Source organism: Zootoca vivipara, chromosome 12, assembly GCF_965207765.1.
Source record: "Zootoca vivipara chromosome 12, rZooViv2.hap1.1, whole genome shotgun sequence".
Lineage (NCBI taxonomy): Eukaryota > Metazoa > Chordata > Lepidosauria > Squamata > Lacertidae > Zootoca > Zootoca vivipara.
Genome location: NC_142595.1, coordinates 52,905,555 through 52,919,021, shown reverse-complemented (window position 1 = coordinate 52,919,021; position 13,467 = coordinate 52,905,555). Strand labels below are relative to the sequence as shown.

At 51.7% G+C, this 13,467-nt stretch overlaps 1 protein-coding gene across 6 annotated transcripts; it reads left to right on the top strand.

Moving 5' to 3' along the window:
* The first annotated feature begins 570 nt into the window (after positions 1 to 570).
* On the top strand, positions 571 to 13,419 carry CHRNE (cholinergic receptor nicotinic epsilon subunit). Of its 6 annotated transcripts, none has more exons than XM_088655503.1 (13): positions 571 to 775; positions 3,260 to 3,347; positions 4,239 to 4,378; positions 5,496 to 5,540; positions 5,823 to 5,932; positions 6,678 to 6,833; positions 7,886 to 7,989; positions 8,187 to 8,387; positions 9,688 to 9,802; positions 10,310 to 10,424; positions 10,978 to 11,191; positions 11,780 to 11,914; positions 12,978 to 13,419. In XM_088655503.1, the coding sequence occupies exons 1-13, from the start codon at positions 659 to 661 to the stop codon at positions 13,013 to 13,015; spliced, it is 1,578 nt and encodes a 525-aa protein (XP_088511629.1). In that variant the 5' UTR covers positions 571 to 658; the 3' UTR covers positions 13,016 to 13,419. The 6 variants fall into 6 exon arrangements, with proteins under 6 accessions (XP_088511629.1, XP_088511628.1, XP_034992522.2 ...); XM_088655502.1 differs by having other exon boundaries at positions 3,257 to 3,347; XM_035136631.3 differs by having other exon boundaries at positions 572 to 775; positions 11,780 to 11,910.
* Positions 13,420 to 13,467: the final 48 nt, after the last annotated feature.

Sequence of the window (13,467 nt, the reverse complement as noted above, 5' to 3'; positions counted from 1 at the left end):
TGGGAACCTCTCCGAGGCTCCTTTTCTTCTACTACAACCAAGCGGCGTATATAGGTTTTATGGGACGGATAAAGTAAGAAATGAACGAGGCAGCAGCAGCAGCAGCAGCAACCCCGCTCCCGCCTCCTGGCTCCCAGCAACCGGGGTTCAAAATTATTCCACTGCAAACAAGAAAAGACACGCGCTTCTGCTAAGAATCCAGAGACGGGAGAAATAGCATTGTTAAAAGATTGTTTTCTGCTGCTCCAAAGAAGCGGACACGGAGCAATGGATTCAAACTTCAAGAAAGAAGATTCCACCTAAACATTAGGAAGAACTTACTGACAGTAAGAGCTGTTCGACAGTGGAATTTGCTACCAAGGAGTGTGGTGGAGTCTCCTTCTTTGGAGGTCTAAGATTTATCCGAGAAGGTCTTTGATTTCCCGAACGAGGCATAGTAATCCCATGAGTTTATCATCACTGATGCAGCGAAACACAACACTTCCTGTTGCCCAGGGGGGACACCCAGGGGAATGTGGCTCCAGCCAGGAGGACTTCCTGTCACACCTGGTCTGGAGGCTCCTCCCCCTGCGTGTGACCAGGTAGAGGGGCGTGACCCCGGCAGACCCTGCAAACGGCACCTTCCTCTTTCTTTGCTCGTTTGCTCCCTTGCTAGCACATGGCTCATGTTTGCAGAGTCTGGAAGACACAAGGTATAAATACTTCTTTTTTCTGCAAATTTCACTGGAGCCACAGGACAAAGCCTGCCTTTCAGATTTACTGCTGTGAACAGAATGTAAGTAAACTTTCCTCTTGCTTTTTTGAACAAGACTGCTGTGTTGTTATTATTTTGAGGAGGGAAATAAAAGGGGGGATTTGCCAGCAACAAGCCAGACTGGACAAGCGCCCGGCTGCATTGCTCAACTTCAATGATTCCAGCGAATCCATCAACTTGCTTCCAGCAAATGTGCAAGGAACTGTGCCCTGCTCTTTGCCCACTAGTGTGAGTGAGGAGAGGTAATATTTAATCCATATATCCTCTCCTCCTTTCCTCAACATTCCCACATTTCTACCCTTTTGGCTGAATTTTTTATTAGGATTTCTCATGCTATCTTAAAAATCATCATAATTATTTCTACCTCGCCCATCTGGCTGGGTTTCCCCAGCCACTCTGGGCGGCTTCCAACAAAATATTAAAAACACATTAAAACATCAGTCATTAAAAACTTCCCTGAACAGGGCTGCCTTCAGATGTCTTCTAAAAGTCAGAGAGTTGTTTATCTCCTTGGCATCTGGTGGGAGGGCGTTCCACAGGGCGGGTGCCACCACCGAGAAGGCCCTCTGCCTAGTTCCCTTTAACTTCGCTACTCGCAGGGAGGGAACCGCCAGAAGGTCCTCAGAGCTGGACCTCAGTGTCCAGGTTGGACAATGGTTTAAAAGGCTGAGGGGAAATTGTGGGATGGACCACTGGGGCAGACAAGTCACAACAGTTCCTAGAGTGTCCACTAACAGGAACTCACCTGGGGAACACCTGACTAAGTTCCTGTTCCCCCAGATATGCAGATGAGATGGATTAGCTGGGACAAAAGCCCCTAGCCAGCAGCCATTCTCTCTCAGCCTTTTTTCCTCCAATGGGAACACATCTCCAGAGAATCTACAGTTAGGATGGTTCTCCCTCTTGGCCTGCTGCCAAGAGTGAGACCAAATGGAGCCTTACCTTACTAAGTAGTCTCCAGATGTATATACTTGTAACTTTTCTACATAAACCTGCCTTTCTGAGATTATGCTGTTAACTCAGGATGAAACTGTAAGTAAACTCTATCTTATTTTATAAACACTGTGTTGTGTATTTCTTTTAAGAGGGACAAAGGGGACTTTGCCAGGAAGTATAATATTGTACAGGTTTTAGCAAACCTGAACGCACTCGCTTTGCTGCGCACAAAAGGGGAATGTCACTCTGCTGATATTGGAAGCTTGCTAACACAAGCTTGGATAGGATCTATCTCAGGCATGTCAAACCTGCGGCCCTCCAGATGTTTTGGACTACAATTCCCATCTTCCCCAACCACTGGTCCTGCTAGCTAGGGATCATGGGAGTTGTAGGCCAAAACATCTGGAGGGCCACAGGTTTGACATGCCTAAATAATATATCCTAATCCACATCCCTAACATTCCCACAGAAATGGCTAGTAGAGTTTATATGCGCGGTCAGGGCCGTCTTGAGCAGATCGCGCGCCCTGGTGCTGAGGGGCGGAGATCGCTCCGCCACCCGCCCCGCCCTCGCAGGACGCAATTGGTTTCCGCGCGGCGCCCTCCTTCCCAGGCTGGCACCCAGCTTACCAGCCCCGCGCCATGGTGCACTGCGCCACCGGGGGTCTACGACGAGCCGGACCTGTGCGCGGTAGCCTTGAAACTAGCCTCTCTGTGTTCCTGGGGCTGGGCTAGATGAGCCTTGGGGGTCCCTTCCAATGTTACAATTCTGTGATTCTATGGGGCCTCTGGGGAGATGGGCCTCCGCCCCAGAAGCAGCTGCAACTCAAACCCAGCCGCCATCGCCCTTCATATCCGGGGCTAAGAAGGGGTGATTTATTATTAGATCCAGGAAGAGGCTTCGCATTTTATCTGTGAGGACCAGACGGATCTGTGAGCCAGAAGGAGACCAGGGTGGGGGGAGGGTGGTTCTCCTCGCCCCTTGGAAGGGAGCCTGGACTCCTGGGTCCTCTGAGAGGGGAGGGGAATTGGGTTGCTCAAGGTGGAGGGGGGAAGCAAGGCTTCCTGGGTTCTCGGGGGGTGGTTTTAACAGTTGCCCTACACTGAGTCAAACTGTTGGCCCAATGAGCTCAGTATTGGCTACTCTGACTGGCAGCCCCTCTCCAGGGTTCCATGGATGGCTTGGAGGCACCAGGGTTCGAGCCCGCAACCTTCTGCATGCCAAGCAGGTGCTCTGCCTCAGAGCTATGGCCTTCTCCAAATTGGGGGGGGATAGGGTTAGTCAGGACCCCTGGGAAAAGAACTCGGCAATGGAATAAATGGGTGAGGAGGGGGCGCCTGGGAGCCAGAACAAGAGTGCCTCAGAGAATATGCAGAGTGTGCCTCCCTGACCGCCTGGGGTTATGGGACAGGGCTGCCAGCTGGATTTCATAGAATCCTAGAGCTGCGAAGTTTGAAGGGACCCCCAAGGGTCATCCAGACCAACCCCCCACAGTGCAGGAACCACAGGCCTCCCTAAGCCTGAGCAGGTCAGGTGGGATAAGGCTGAATTAGGAAACTCTTTCAGCAGGGGCGGAGGAATGATGTGCTTCTGACCTCCCAGCACAGCTCCATCGGGGTGGATCTACAAAGCAGCCCGGCTCCTGGAGAAATTGGAGGTATTTGGAGGGCAGAGAGCTCAGCTTTCCTGATTTCCCTTCTTCCCCTGTCCCAGAGATCTGTCCGGCGGCCATATAATCCACCGACAGGTGCAGGAAGTGAGCCCAGCCGGAGGGGAGCTCTGAAAGGAAACACCCTTCCTTGGGAGCCAAAAGCGACCTCGAAATAACCTCAGGAAAAAGCCTTTGCAGAGCCTGCCATTGAGGCGAGAGACGCCATGGGGCGAAGAGTTTGGCTGGGGGCTCTCCTCTGCTGGGGGACCTTCTGTAAGAAAGGGATGGGGGTTTCATGGGGGGGGGAGAGAGAAGAGGGTCAGGCATAAAGGGGGGCAAGTGGAGGTTTTGCAGGGAGGGGGTAGTTTTGTATCTATTAGAAGCAAAGAGGGCAGCAAGGTGGGGTGAATAGTAGGATTGTCCCATCGGAAGGGTCCTCTGAGGGACATCCAGTCCAACCCCGTGCAAGGCAGGGATGCCAAATGGTTTTAGGGTTAGGTTCTTGCTCTCCTGGCAACTGGCTGGTGGGTGCTCATATTCTGCCTCCACACAATCCCAAATAGGAGAGCCATCTTCAGATATCTGAAGGGCTGCCACATGGAAGAGGGAGCAGGCTTGTTTTTCTCCTGCTCTGGAGGGCAGGACTCGAACCCGTGGCTTCAAGCGACAAGAAAGGAGATTCTGACTAAACATCAGGAAGAACTTTCTGACAGTAAAAGCCGTGCAACAGTGCAACAGATTCCCTCTCCTTCCTTGGAGGTTGTTAAGCAGAGGGTTGGATGGCCGCCTGCCGTGTATGGTCTAGTTGAGATTCCTGCATTGCAGGGGGTTGGGATAGATGACCCCTTGGGAGCCCCTTCCACCTTTACAAATCTATGATTCTGTTAAATCCTCTAGGGCTGCTGGAGGCCAACGAGGACATCCGCCTCTACGACCACCTTTTCGCCAACTACGACAAAACAGCCCGCCCTGTGCGCAACGAGGGGGACGTGGTGCAGGTGAACGTCAAGTTGACCCTCACCAACCTCATCTCCCTGGTAAGCTGGGCTTGCGTGTTCCCCTCCCCAGACCCCCCACAGCCATCCATCCCGCTTAGGGGGCTGCCATCCAGAGTCTCACGGATGCGTCTCACTGCCTCCAACTGCAGAGGCAAGGCACAGCCACTTATCGCTTTCTCCCCCTCCACAAATTTGTCCCATCCTCTTTTAAAGCCATCCAGTTTGGTGGCCATCCCTGCCTCCTGTGGCAGGGAGTTCCGCTGGTGAACGCAGGGCAAACCTGATACTCAGGTTTCTGCCAGTAGGCCCCTCTCCCAGTTTATGACATAGTTATGACAAAAATGCTTTCTTCCAACAATCGGCTTCATGGCATGCCCACGGCTTCTCGCGTTATGAGGGAGGCAGGAAAACTTTTTTTCTCTCTGTTGTCTGCCAGCCAGGCATCATTTTCTATCCGGCCACTTCCAGAGACGTTTTATACGGTTTGACATTCCTTGATTACATAAACAGGAGAACTGTCATTTTCAAGGCAACCTGGCGAGTCTGGAACTAGAATGACAACTCTGCTCCTTTACTTGGGCTCTGAGACCCAAAAGGACTGGAGTAAATTTATACGATATCGGAAAGATTATTGTAAGCAATTAACATCGCTAGCAAGGTCGTCTGAAGACTTGTAATGAGATTTTTTCTATCTTTATTTAAATTTTGAGCATTCTGTAATGAGTGCAATTAGAATGGGAAAACATAAAATGCAATGATATAAAGGTTAATTTTGAAAACCATGAGGCGGGAGGGAAGGAAGTTGATAGGCTCTAAAGAGGATCATTATGATGTGAATGTATAATATTAAATGGAAAATAAATTTTACACACACACACACACACACGCACACACACGGACTCTGAGATTTGAACCCCTGTGCAAACACACGCCTTCTGCATTTTACAGTTTTTCACCACGCGATTTCCGTCTGTTGTTAGGACAGTTCCCTCTGTTTTCTATGCATTACAAAATGAAATTGAAAACCTTTACCAATTTTTTTAAAAAAAATGGAAAGAGAGAACTGCAGAGTCAGAAGGGACCCCCAGAGTCGTCTAGTCCAACCCCCTCAGGGCAGGAATTGCAGCTAAGGCCCCACACCCTTTTCTCTCTGCAGAACGAGAAGGAAGAGACCCTGACCACGAACGTCTGGATTACACATGTAAGTCTCAGGCTGCATTTGGGGTTTGTGGTCCCCAGAGAAGTGCCGGGGGGGGGAGGAGATCCCGTCTGAACACCAGGAAGAACTTTCTGGCAGTAAGAGCCGCTGGGCGGTGGGATGGAAGGTGGCGGACTCTCCTTCCTTGGAGGCTTTTAAGCAGAGGGTTGCATGGCCACCTGTCACGGATGCTTCAGCTGAGATTCTTGCCCTACACGGGGGTGGTCTGGATGACCCTCGGGGGTCCTCTTCCGACCCTGCAACTCTGTGGTTCTATTATCTCAGGAGTGGTTCGATTACCGGCTGGAATACGAGAGCGAGGACTATGGCGGCATCAAAGCGCTTCAGGTCCCTGCAGATAAGGTGTGGCTTCCAGACATCGTCCTGGAGAACAAGTGAGTGGTTTTTTTGGGGGGGGGATGCTGCATTCCTGGAGTGAGGGTGTGTGTGTGTGTGCCTGAGACCCTTGGCTGCTTGCTTGGAAAAGGAGAGCTGGTCCTTCCTCATCTTCCTCATAGCATCTAGATCTAGGGAAGTAATAGTACCACTGTATTCTGCTCTGGTCAGACCTCACCTGGAGTACTGTGTCCAGTTCTGGGCACCACAGTTCAAGAAGGAGACTGACAAGCTGGAACGTGTCCAGAAGAGGGCAACCAAAATGGTCAAAGGCCTGGAAACGATGCCTTATGAGGAACGGCTTAGGGAGCTGGGTATGTTTAGCCTGGAGAAGTGAAGGTTAAGGGGTGATATGATAGCCATGTTCAAATATATGAAAGGATGTCATATAGAGGAGGGAGAAAGATTGTTTTCTGCTGCTCCAGAGAAGCAGACACAGAGCAATGGATTCAAGCTACAAGAAAGAAGATTCCACCTAAACCTTAGGAAGAACTTCCTGACAGTAAGAGCTGTTCGGCAGTGGAATTTGCTGCCAAGGAGTGAGGTGGAGTCTCCTTCTTTGGAGGTCTTTAAGCAGAGGCTTGACAGGCATATGTCAAGAATGCTTTGATGGTGTTTCCTGCTTGGCAGGGGGTTGGACTGGATGGCCCTTGTGGTCTCTTCCAACTCTATGATTCTATTATCTTCCTTGTCTTCCGAACCCTTGCTGCCCCCTTTCCTATCTCTCTCTCTGCCCCCCTCCAGCATTGATGGGAATTTCGAGGTGGCTTACTTCAGCAACGTCCTGATCTACCCCAAGGGGTACATGTACTGGCTGCCCCCTGCCATCTTCCGCAGCACCTGTGCCATCGAAGTCACCTTCTTTCCCTTCGACTGGCAGAACTGCTCCCTCGTCTTCCGGTGAGAGCCTGGGGGTGGGGTGGGGTGGGGAGCCCGTGGTGAGGGCTTTGAGGCACACGCCTGGATCCACGCCCAGGAAACTCTGCCAAGGCATCCAAGTCAGGGGTTGGAGAAGGGGCAGCTGGGACCTGCTTCACCCGAAGACGGATTTAGCTACTGTTTCTGCATTGCAGGGGGTTGGTCTGGATGACCCTCAGGGGTCCCTCCCAACTTGTAGCCAGAGGAGCTGTTGTAACATGGGGTGGGGTGTGCGGGGTGTCATCTGCCCCCTGCAGTGGGCCCAGGGAGCAGTCCAAACCCTGTCCAATGGCAGCTCCGGGTAGAGAGCATTACAGTAGCCCAGGCATCCCCAACCTTCGGCCCTCCAGATGTTTTGGACTACAATTCCCATCATCCCTGACCACTGGTCCTGTTAGCTAGGGATCATGGGAGTTGTAGGCCAAAACATCTGGAGGGCTGCGGGTTGGGGGTGCCTGCAGTAGCCAATACCATTCCCCATTTGTGGGAAATGATATACAAGGAATTTTTTAAATAAATGTTTAAAATAACTTTTGTAAAAAAGACCAGAAGCCTTCTTATTAGAAATTGTAGGTACTGACTTCCCAAAGGAACAGAAAATATTCTTCATGTAGCGCGGGATGCTATTAGCCCAGAGATGGAAAGAACACTGAGCCGAAATGTCAAAACTGACCAGAAAGCTCAGGGACCAAGAAGACAATTTATAATTTATTTAGGAGACCACTGCAAGTGGATGAAAACATTGGCAGGATTTTAATCTCACTTGTAATGTAACAAATCCTATGGGCAATATGGACAGGTGCAAAATATATAGATTGTGAAATAATATACCAGTTGAAAATGTTGACAATAGGACCCAGGGAGGGGGCGGGAAGTATTGAGATTCAGAGAAATCTCTCCATGGGGATATGTACAGTACTTGGTTTTGTTATAAACTTAAAAGATTTCAAAAAAATACAGTAAGCTCATGCGAGACGCCACGGAAGCACAAGTCTCGCCGTGGCACCTGGGAATTGCCCTTGATCTCTTGTCAGGTCCAAATCGTACAACGCCAACGAAGTAGTGCTTGACTTTGGGGGCGACGACGAGACCGGGGCACCCGTGAAGGAGATTGTGATTGACCCAGAGGCTTTCACAGGTAGGGGACCAACAACATCACCCTTGGGAGGGGGCAGTGAGCTGGAGAGGGAGGGGGACAGCCTTGGAGGGGCAGCGAGTCCAGACCTGAAGGCCCCCCCTCGCTTGCCCCCCTGGAGAGATGCTGGAAGAATTGCTTGCCTCCCCGACCCTCTCTCTCTGTCTCTCTCAGCCCTGCTCCCTTCTGTCTCCCTCCAGAGAACGGGGAGTGGGCCATTCAGCACCGGCCGGCCCGCAAGGCCCTGGCCCCCGTCTCCGGGGCGGAGGCCCCAGGCTTCTCGGAGGTGCGCTACTTCCTCATCATCCAGCGCAAGCCTCTCTTCTACATCATCAACATCATCATCCCCTGCGTCCTCATCTCCTCGCTGGTGGTGCTGGTCTACTTCCTGCCTGCGGAAGGTGAGGAAAGGGGAGGCAGCGGGGGCGGGGGCGGGAAGGTGAGTGTTTTGAGAGCCTAGGGTTGCAAGGGACCCCCAAGGGCCATCTAGTCCAGCCCACTGCAATACAGGAATCAGAGCTGAAGGATGCCCTTTTAAAAGCCTCCAAAGAAGGAGAGTTTGCCCTGTCCTGGGGCTCCTATCCTCAGAAAGTTCCTCCTGAGTTTAGCTGGAATCTCTTTCCCTGCAACTTGAAGTCATGAGTTCGAGTCCTACCTTCCAGAGCAGCAGAAAACAAGCTTGCCCCATCCTCCATAGGATAGTCGTTTGAGATAACTGTGTTGGATTTTTTGAATAGTCAAGTTACTTTAGAGCCGGTCTAATGTAAATACTGTCTGTTTAAGAGAAACAGGTGCCGGTGTTTCTGTTAACTGCTCACAGGCATGGGCTCTGCTTCTTGTATATAAGGCTCTGCCAGAAAGCCTTCTGTATCTCTTAGTTAGATCTTTCAGTTTGGTTCATCTCTAAGTAGATCACTCTCTCAGTTGTTCTCAGTTTAAGAGATTCCTTAGTTGAATCTTAGTATGAGAGTTGCTTAGTTATAATGCTAGTTTGCTGTTAATTCTCGGGTAGTTTAATGGGAGTTATGTGGGAGTTTGTGGGAGGTTTGGAATGTGGGAGAAAGCATTTATCTTTAGTTTAAAGTCTCTTTAGATTCAGATTGTTTTTCAGTTAAAGAAACCCAATCGTTTGTATTTTCATCTGCATACTTTTACAAGTGTGCAGCTAGTAAGGAGTTTCATATAAGGGAGATAATACCCTACACTCTTGGTGGCGTTTTCTTAGCCAGGTCAAATTCTGACTGCGTATACTCTGCGTGAAGCGTACTTTAAAGGGCCACTGGAAACTGGGATATATGATTTAGGTTAAGCAAGTTTCAATACCCAGTTTTCTCCAATATTATTCTTATCATATATATTATTCTCCAATAATCTGAAGATGGCTATCATCATCTCTCCTCTCAGTCTCCTCTTCTCCAGTCTAAACATCCCCAGCTCCTTCAACCGTTCCTCATAAGGCCTTGATCATCTCACTCACCCTCCTCTGCACACCTTCCAGCTGGTCAATATCCCCCCTTAAATTTTGGCACCCAAAATTGGACACAGGACTCCCAGCGGGGTCTGCCCAAGGCAGAACAGAGCAGGACTATTCCTTCTCTTGATCGGAACACAAGACTTCTGCTGACACAGCCTACAATCGCATTTGCCTTTTTTGCTGCTTCCTCACGCCTCTTGCTGACCCCTGCCTTCTTCCCCGGGCAGCTGGAGGCCAGAAAATTACCGTCAGCATCTCTGTCCTGCTAGCCCAGACTGTCTTCTTGTTTCTCATCGCCCAGAAGGTTCCGGAGACCTCGCTCAGCGTCCCCCTGATCGGAAAGTGAGTCGTCGTGTCCCCCCCTCCTGGCCAGTGGAGCTAGGACTCCTGGGTTCTCGGGAGAGTGTTTGTCCATATGTGGGGAGCAGGGTGGGAATTTGTGTCCTGGGCAGACCTGAGAGGCAGCAGCTAGACCTAGTGGGGTGGGTTGTGGAGGGGAGGGGGCTCAGGATGCCTGGGTCCCCTGGCCTTGGAAGCCCCACAACACAGACCTACACTCTAGATTTCTCCGGGAAGGGCCATAGCTCTGCTTTGCAAGCAGAAAGCCCCAGATTCCTCCATGAGGACTAGGATGTTACATTGTTTTTAGGGGGAGGGCTGTAGCTCAGCGCGAGAGCCCCTGCCTTGCATGCAGGAGGTTCAAACTCCACACTGCATCTCCAGATGGGGCTGGAGGGAGAAAGGCCCCCTGCCTAAAGCCCTGGACAGTCACTGCTGCCAGCCCGTGTCGACAACACTGAGCTTAAATCAAGTGTCTAAGGCACCTTTCTGTGTCCTTCTGCTGGCCAGGTACCTGCTCTTTGTGATGGTGGTGGCCACCCTGATCGTCACAAACTGCGTCATCGTTCTCAACGTCTCCCTGCGCACCCCCAGCACCCATGCCATGTCGAAGCAGCTGAAGCATGTGAGGATTGGGGGGGGGCTGGGAGGTGGGGTTTCTGCCAGTTGCCCAAGGAGGCCGGTGGAGCCAGCCCCACTCAGGTCGGGGGCATATAAAGTTTTACGTTCGGGGTGTGTGTGTGTGGACCCCGCCACAGAGTCCCCTCTTGCTCCTCAATTGGGATGCTGCGCTCGGGATTTCTCAATGGGAACCTTGCAGGCTCCCGTCCCCAACTTGGAAGGAAGACTCTGGAGTTCTTCCTTGCCGTTGTAATTTGAACCCAGGACATCCTGCTTAGAGGAAAGGTAACATGAAAACTATTCGGCTTTCCAAAAGCTTCTCCGGCAAGCTCAGTGTCGTCTAGTCACGAAAACGATAGCTGATTTGAGTTCCTCGCAGCCCAAAACATATTTTGAAGACACCTCGGGGGGGGAATGGCAATAATTAAGCCCCAGCCACCCACACCCCAAAAATTACAGGATGAGTGAGGTTGAGTTTGGAACCGACAGGCCCAAACAGACCCTAAGAGAAGGCGCTTTGCGAACGGCCACCTCTCCTCTGTCGCCCCCCAACGCAGCTCTTCTTGGAGGTCCTTCCACGTTACCTGGGCTCCAGTTTGGAGCCGGCCGGAGAAGACCCCTGGGACGCCCCCCGCCCCCGACGACGCAGCTCCTTCGGGGTGATGCTGAAGGCGGAGGAGTATATCTTGAAGAAGCCACGAAGCGAGATCCTTTTCGAGCGCCAGGGAAAGCGGCATGGCCTCCAGAGGGTGCCAGGAGACAGCACGGCTTGTGAGCCCCCCTGGGGGGGGAATCTGGGGGTCACGGGTGGGCAGGAAGGGGACAAAGAGCTGCTGGTGGAGACACCCTGGCTCTCCTAGAATCGCACAATCAAAAGGGACCCTCATGGATCATCTAGTCCAACCCCCCGGGCATCTCTGCTAAAGCCTCCCCGACAGGTCAAGGGAGGAGAGTCCTGGTGAGTCCGTTTCACTGTCGAATGGCTCATACTGTCAGAAAGTTATTCCTGGTGTTTAGTTGGAATCATTAGAAGCCATGGGTTCGAGTCCTCCCCTTGGGAACAACAAGCTTGCTCCCTCTACAGAGTTGTATCCAACACAAATCATAAAAAAACAAGATTCCAAGGAATCTCCTGGACTTCCACCCTCCCCTCTGTGGGTCCTATTATTCATCCTTTCCTCCCGCATCTTTGATGGTAACCCAAACTCCTTTGCCTCTTCCATTATGTCCAGAATTGTCAACCTCTTGTGCAACCTCTTTCTTTGGCGGAGAAGTTGTGAGATATACATGCATGTGCAAAGTTGTGCGTCGCCAAGTTTGGCAAGCTCTTAAGGTATTCCATTCCCCCCCCCCCCGCAGATGGCCCGGATGTGGGGGGAACCAGCACCCTCTACAAGAACCTGGCCAGCCTGGCCCCCGAAATCAAGGAGTGTGTGGACGCCTGCAACTTCATTGCCGAGAGCACCAGGGACCAGAGTGTGGACAGTGCGGTGGGTGAGCCCCTGTCTTTCCTCCAAACCCCCTGCCTCCCGGACGTTGTTGGGACAGGACCTGGGAGAGACCAGGGTTCGAATCCCCCCCACTCACTTGACCAGGGAGGCCGTTACACATGACCTTGAGCCAGTCACCGCCTCCCGGCCTCACCTTCCTCGCAGGGTTGTTGTGAGCATAGCAAGGGTGGTTGGGGAAACCTCTATGCGCAGTTCCCCCCCCTAAAAATAAAAAAAGTATGCTTAGGGGTACTCTCATTTTGACTCAAGAAAATCACCATTTTATAGTGCAAATTGGGAAGAATAGATGGAGTAAATGGTAAAGGTAAAGGTAAAGGGACCCCTGACCATTAGGTCCAGTTGTGACCGACTCTGGGGTTGCACGCTCATCTTGCATTATAGGCCGAGGGAGCCGGCGTATAGCTTCCAGGTCATGTGGCCAGCATGACAAAGCCGCTTCTGGCAAACCAGAGCAGCACATGGAAACGCCGTTTACCTTCCCGCTGTAGCGGTTCCTATTTATCTACTTGCACTTTGACGTGCTTTCGAACTGCTAGGTTGGCAGGAGCTGGGACCAAGCAACGGGAGCTCACCCCGTCACAGGGATTCGAACCGCCAACTTTCTGATCAGCAAGCCCTAGGCTCAGTGGTTTAACCCACAGCGCCACCTGGGAACACGCTATTGGGAAGAATAGATGGAGTAAATGGACAAAAGTACAAAGATTCACAAAATGTTTAGGGGTATGGATGTGCCCCACGATCCCCCAAGAAAAAAGCATTGCCTATGCACAGCCCTTGAGCTCCTGGAGGAGCAAAATAAAAAGGGCAGACAAATATAATAAATAAACACTTGCCAGGAATGTTCTCCGGCATCTTCTGGGTGGCAAAATCTTGAACCGTAGAGGTGGAAGGGACCCTGAGGATCATCTATCCCACCCCCCTGCATGGCAGGAATAAACAGCTGTCCCATAAGGGGAATCGAACCTGCAACCTTGGCATGATCAGTACCACAGCACCACCAGGAGAGCTCTGACCCCCCCTCCCCACTTGCTGCTCTCTCCCTGCAGGAGATGGAGAACTGGGTGCTGATTGGGAAGGTGATTGACAAGATGTGCTTCTGGGCGGCCATCGCCCTCTTTGCCATCGGCACCCTCGCCATCTTCGCCATGGGGCAACTCAACACCGTGCCGAGCAACCCCTTCCCGGGAGAAGATCTCCAGGAGTAGGAGCACTGTGCATGAATCAGCCGGGGTGGGGGAAAGACAAAGGTGTCCTCTCTGTGGCTCCAGGGGACCTCTGGGGGCTCTAACCTGCTTGACCTGAGTTTTGTGACCTTGCACTCCAACAAGCAGGTCTGAACAGGAGGGTTTTCTGAGGATCTGGGAAGGTCTGCCGTCACCACACCCGGCTGGAGACATGATGAGCTGTCTCTGCAAAGCAGACCTGGTTGTATGCAATTGCAAAGTTTGTGCATGTTTGCAGCGGCCAGATAAAGGATAATGTGACCAGTGTTGTCTGCAAGTGCTGTTTTGAAACCGCCCCCCCCCTTATCTGAGC

Coding starts and splice junctions, on each gene's coding strand:
- CHRNE (XM_035136630.3), top strand. CDS start 659: ATGGCTCATGTTTGCAGAGTCTGGAAGACACAAGGTATAAATACTTCT. Junction 6,834..7,885: donor AACTGCTCCCTCGTCTTCCG/GTGAGAGCCTGG, acceptor ATCTCTTGTCAG/GTCCAAATCGTACAACGCCA. Junction 11,192..11,779: donor GCCAGGAGACAGCACGGCTT/GTGAGCCCCCCT, acceptor CCCCCCCCGCAG/ATGGCCCGGATGTGGGGGGA.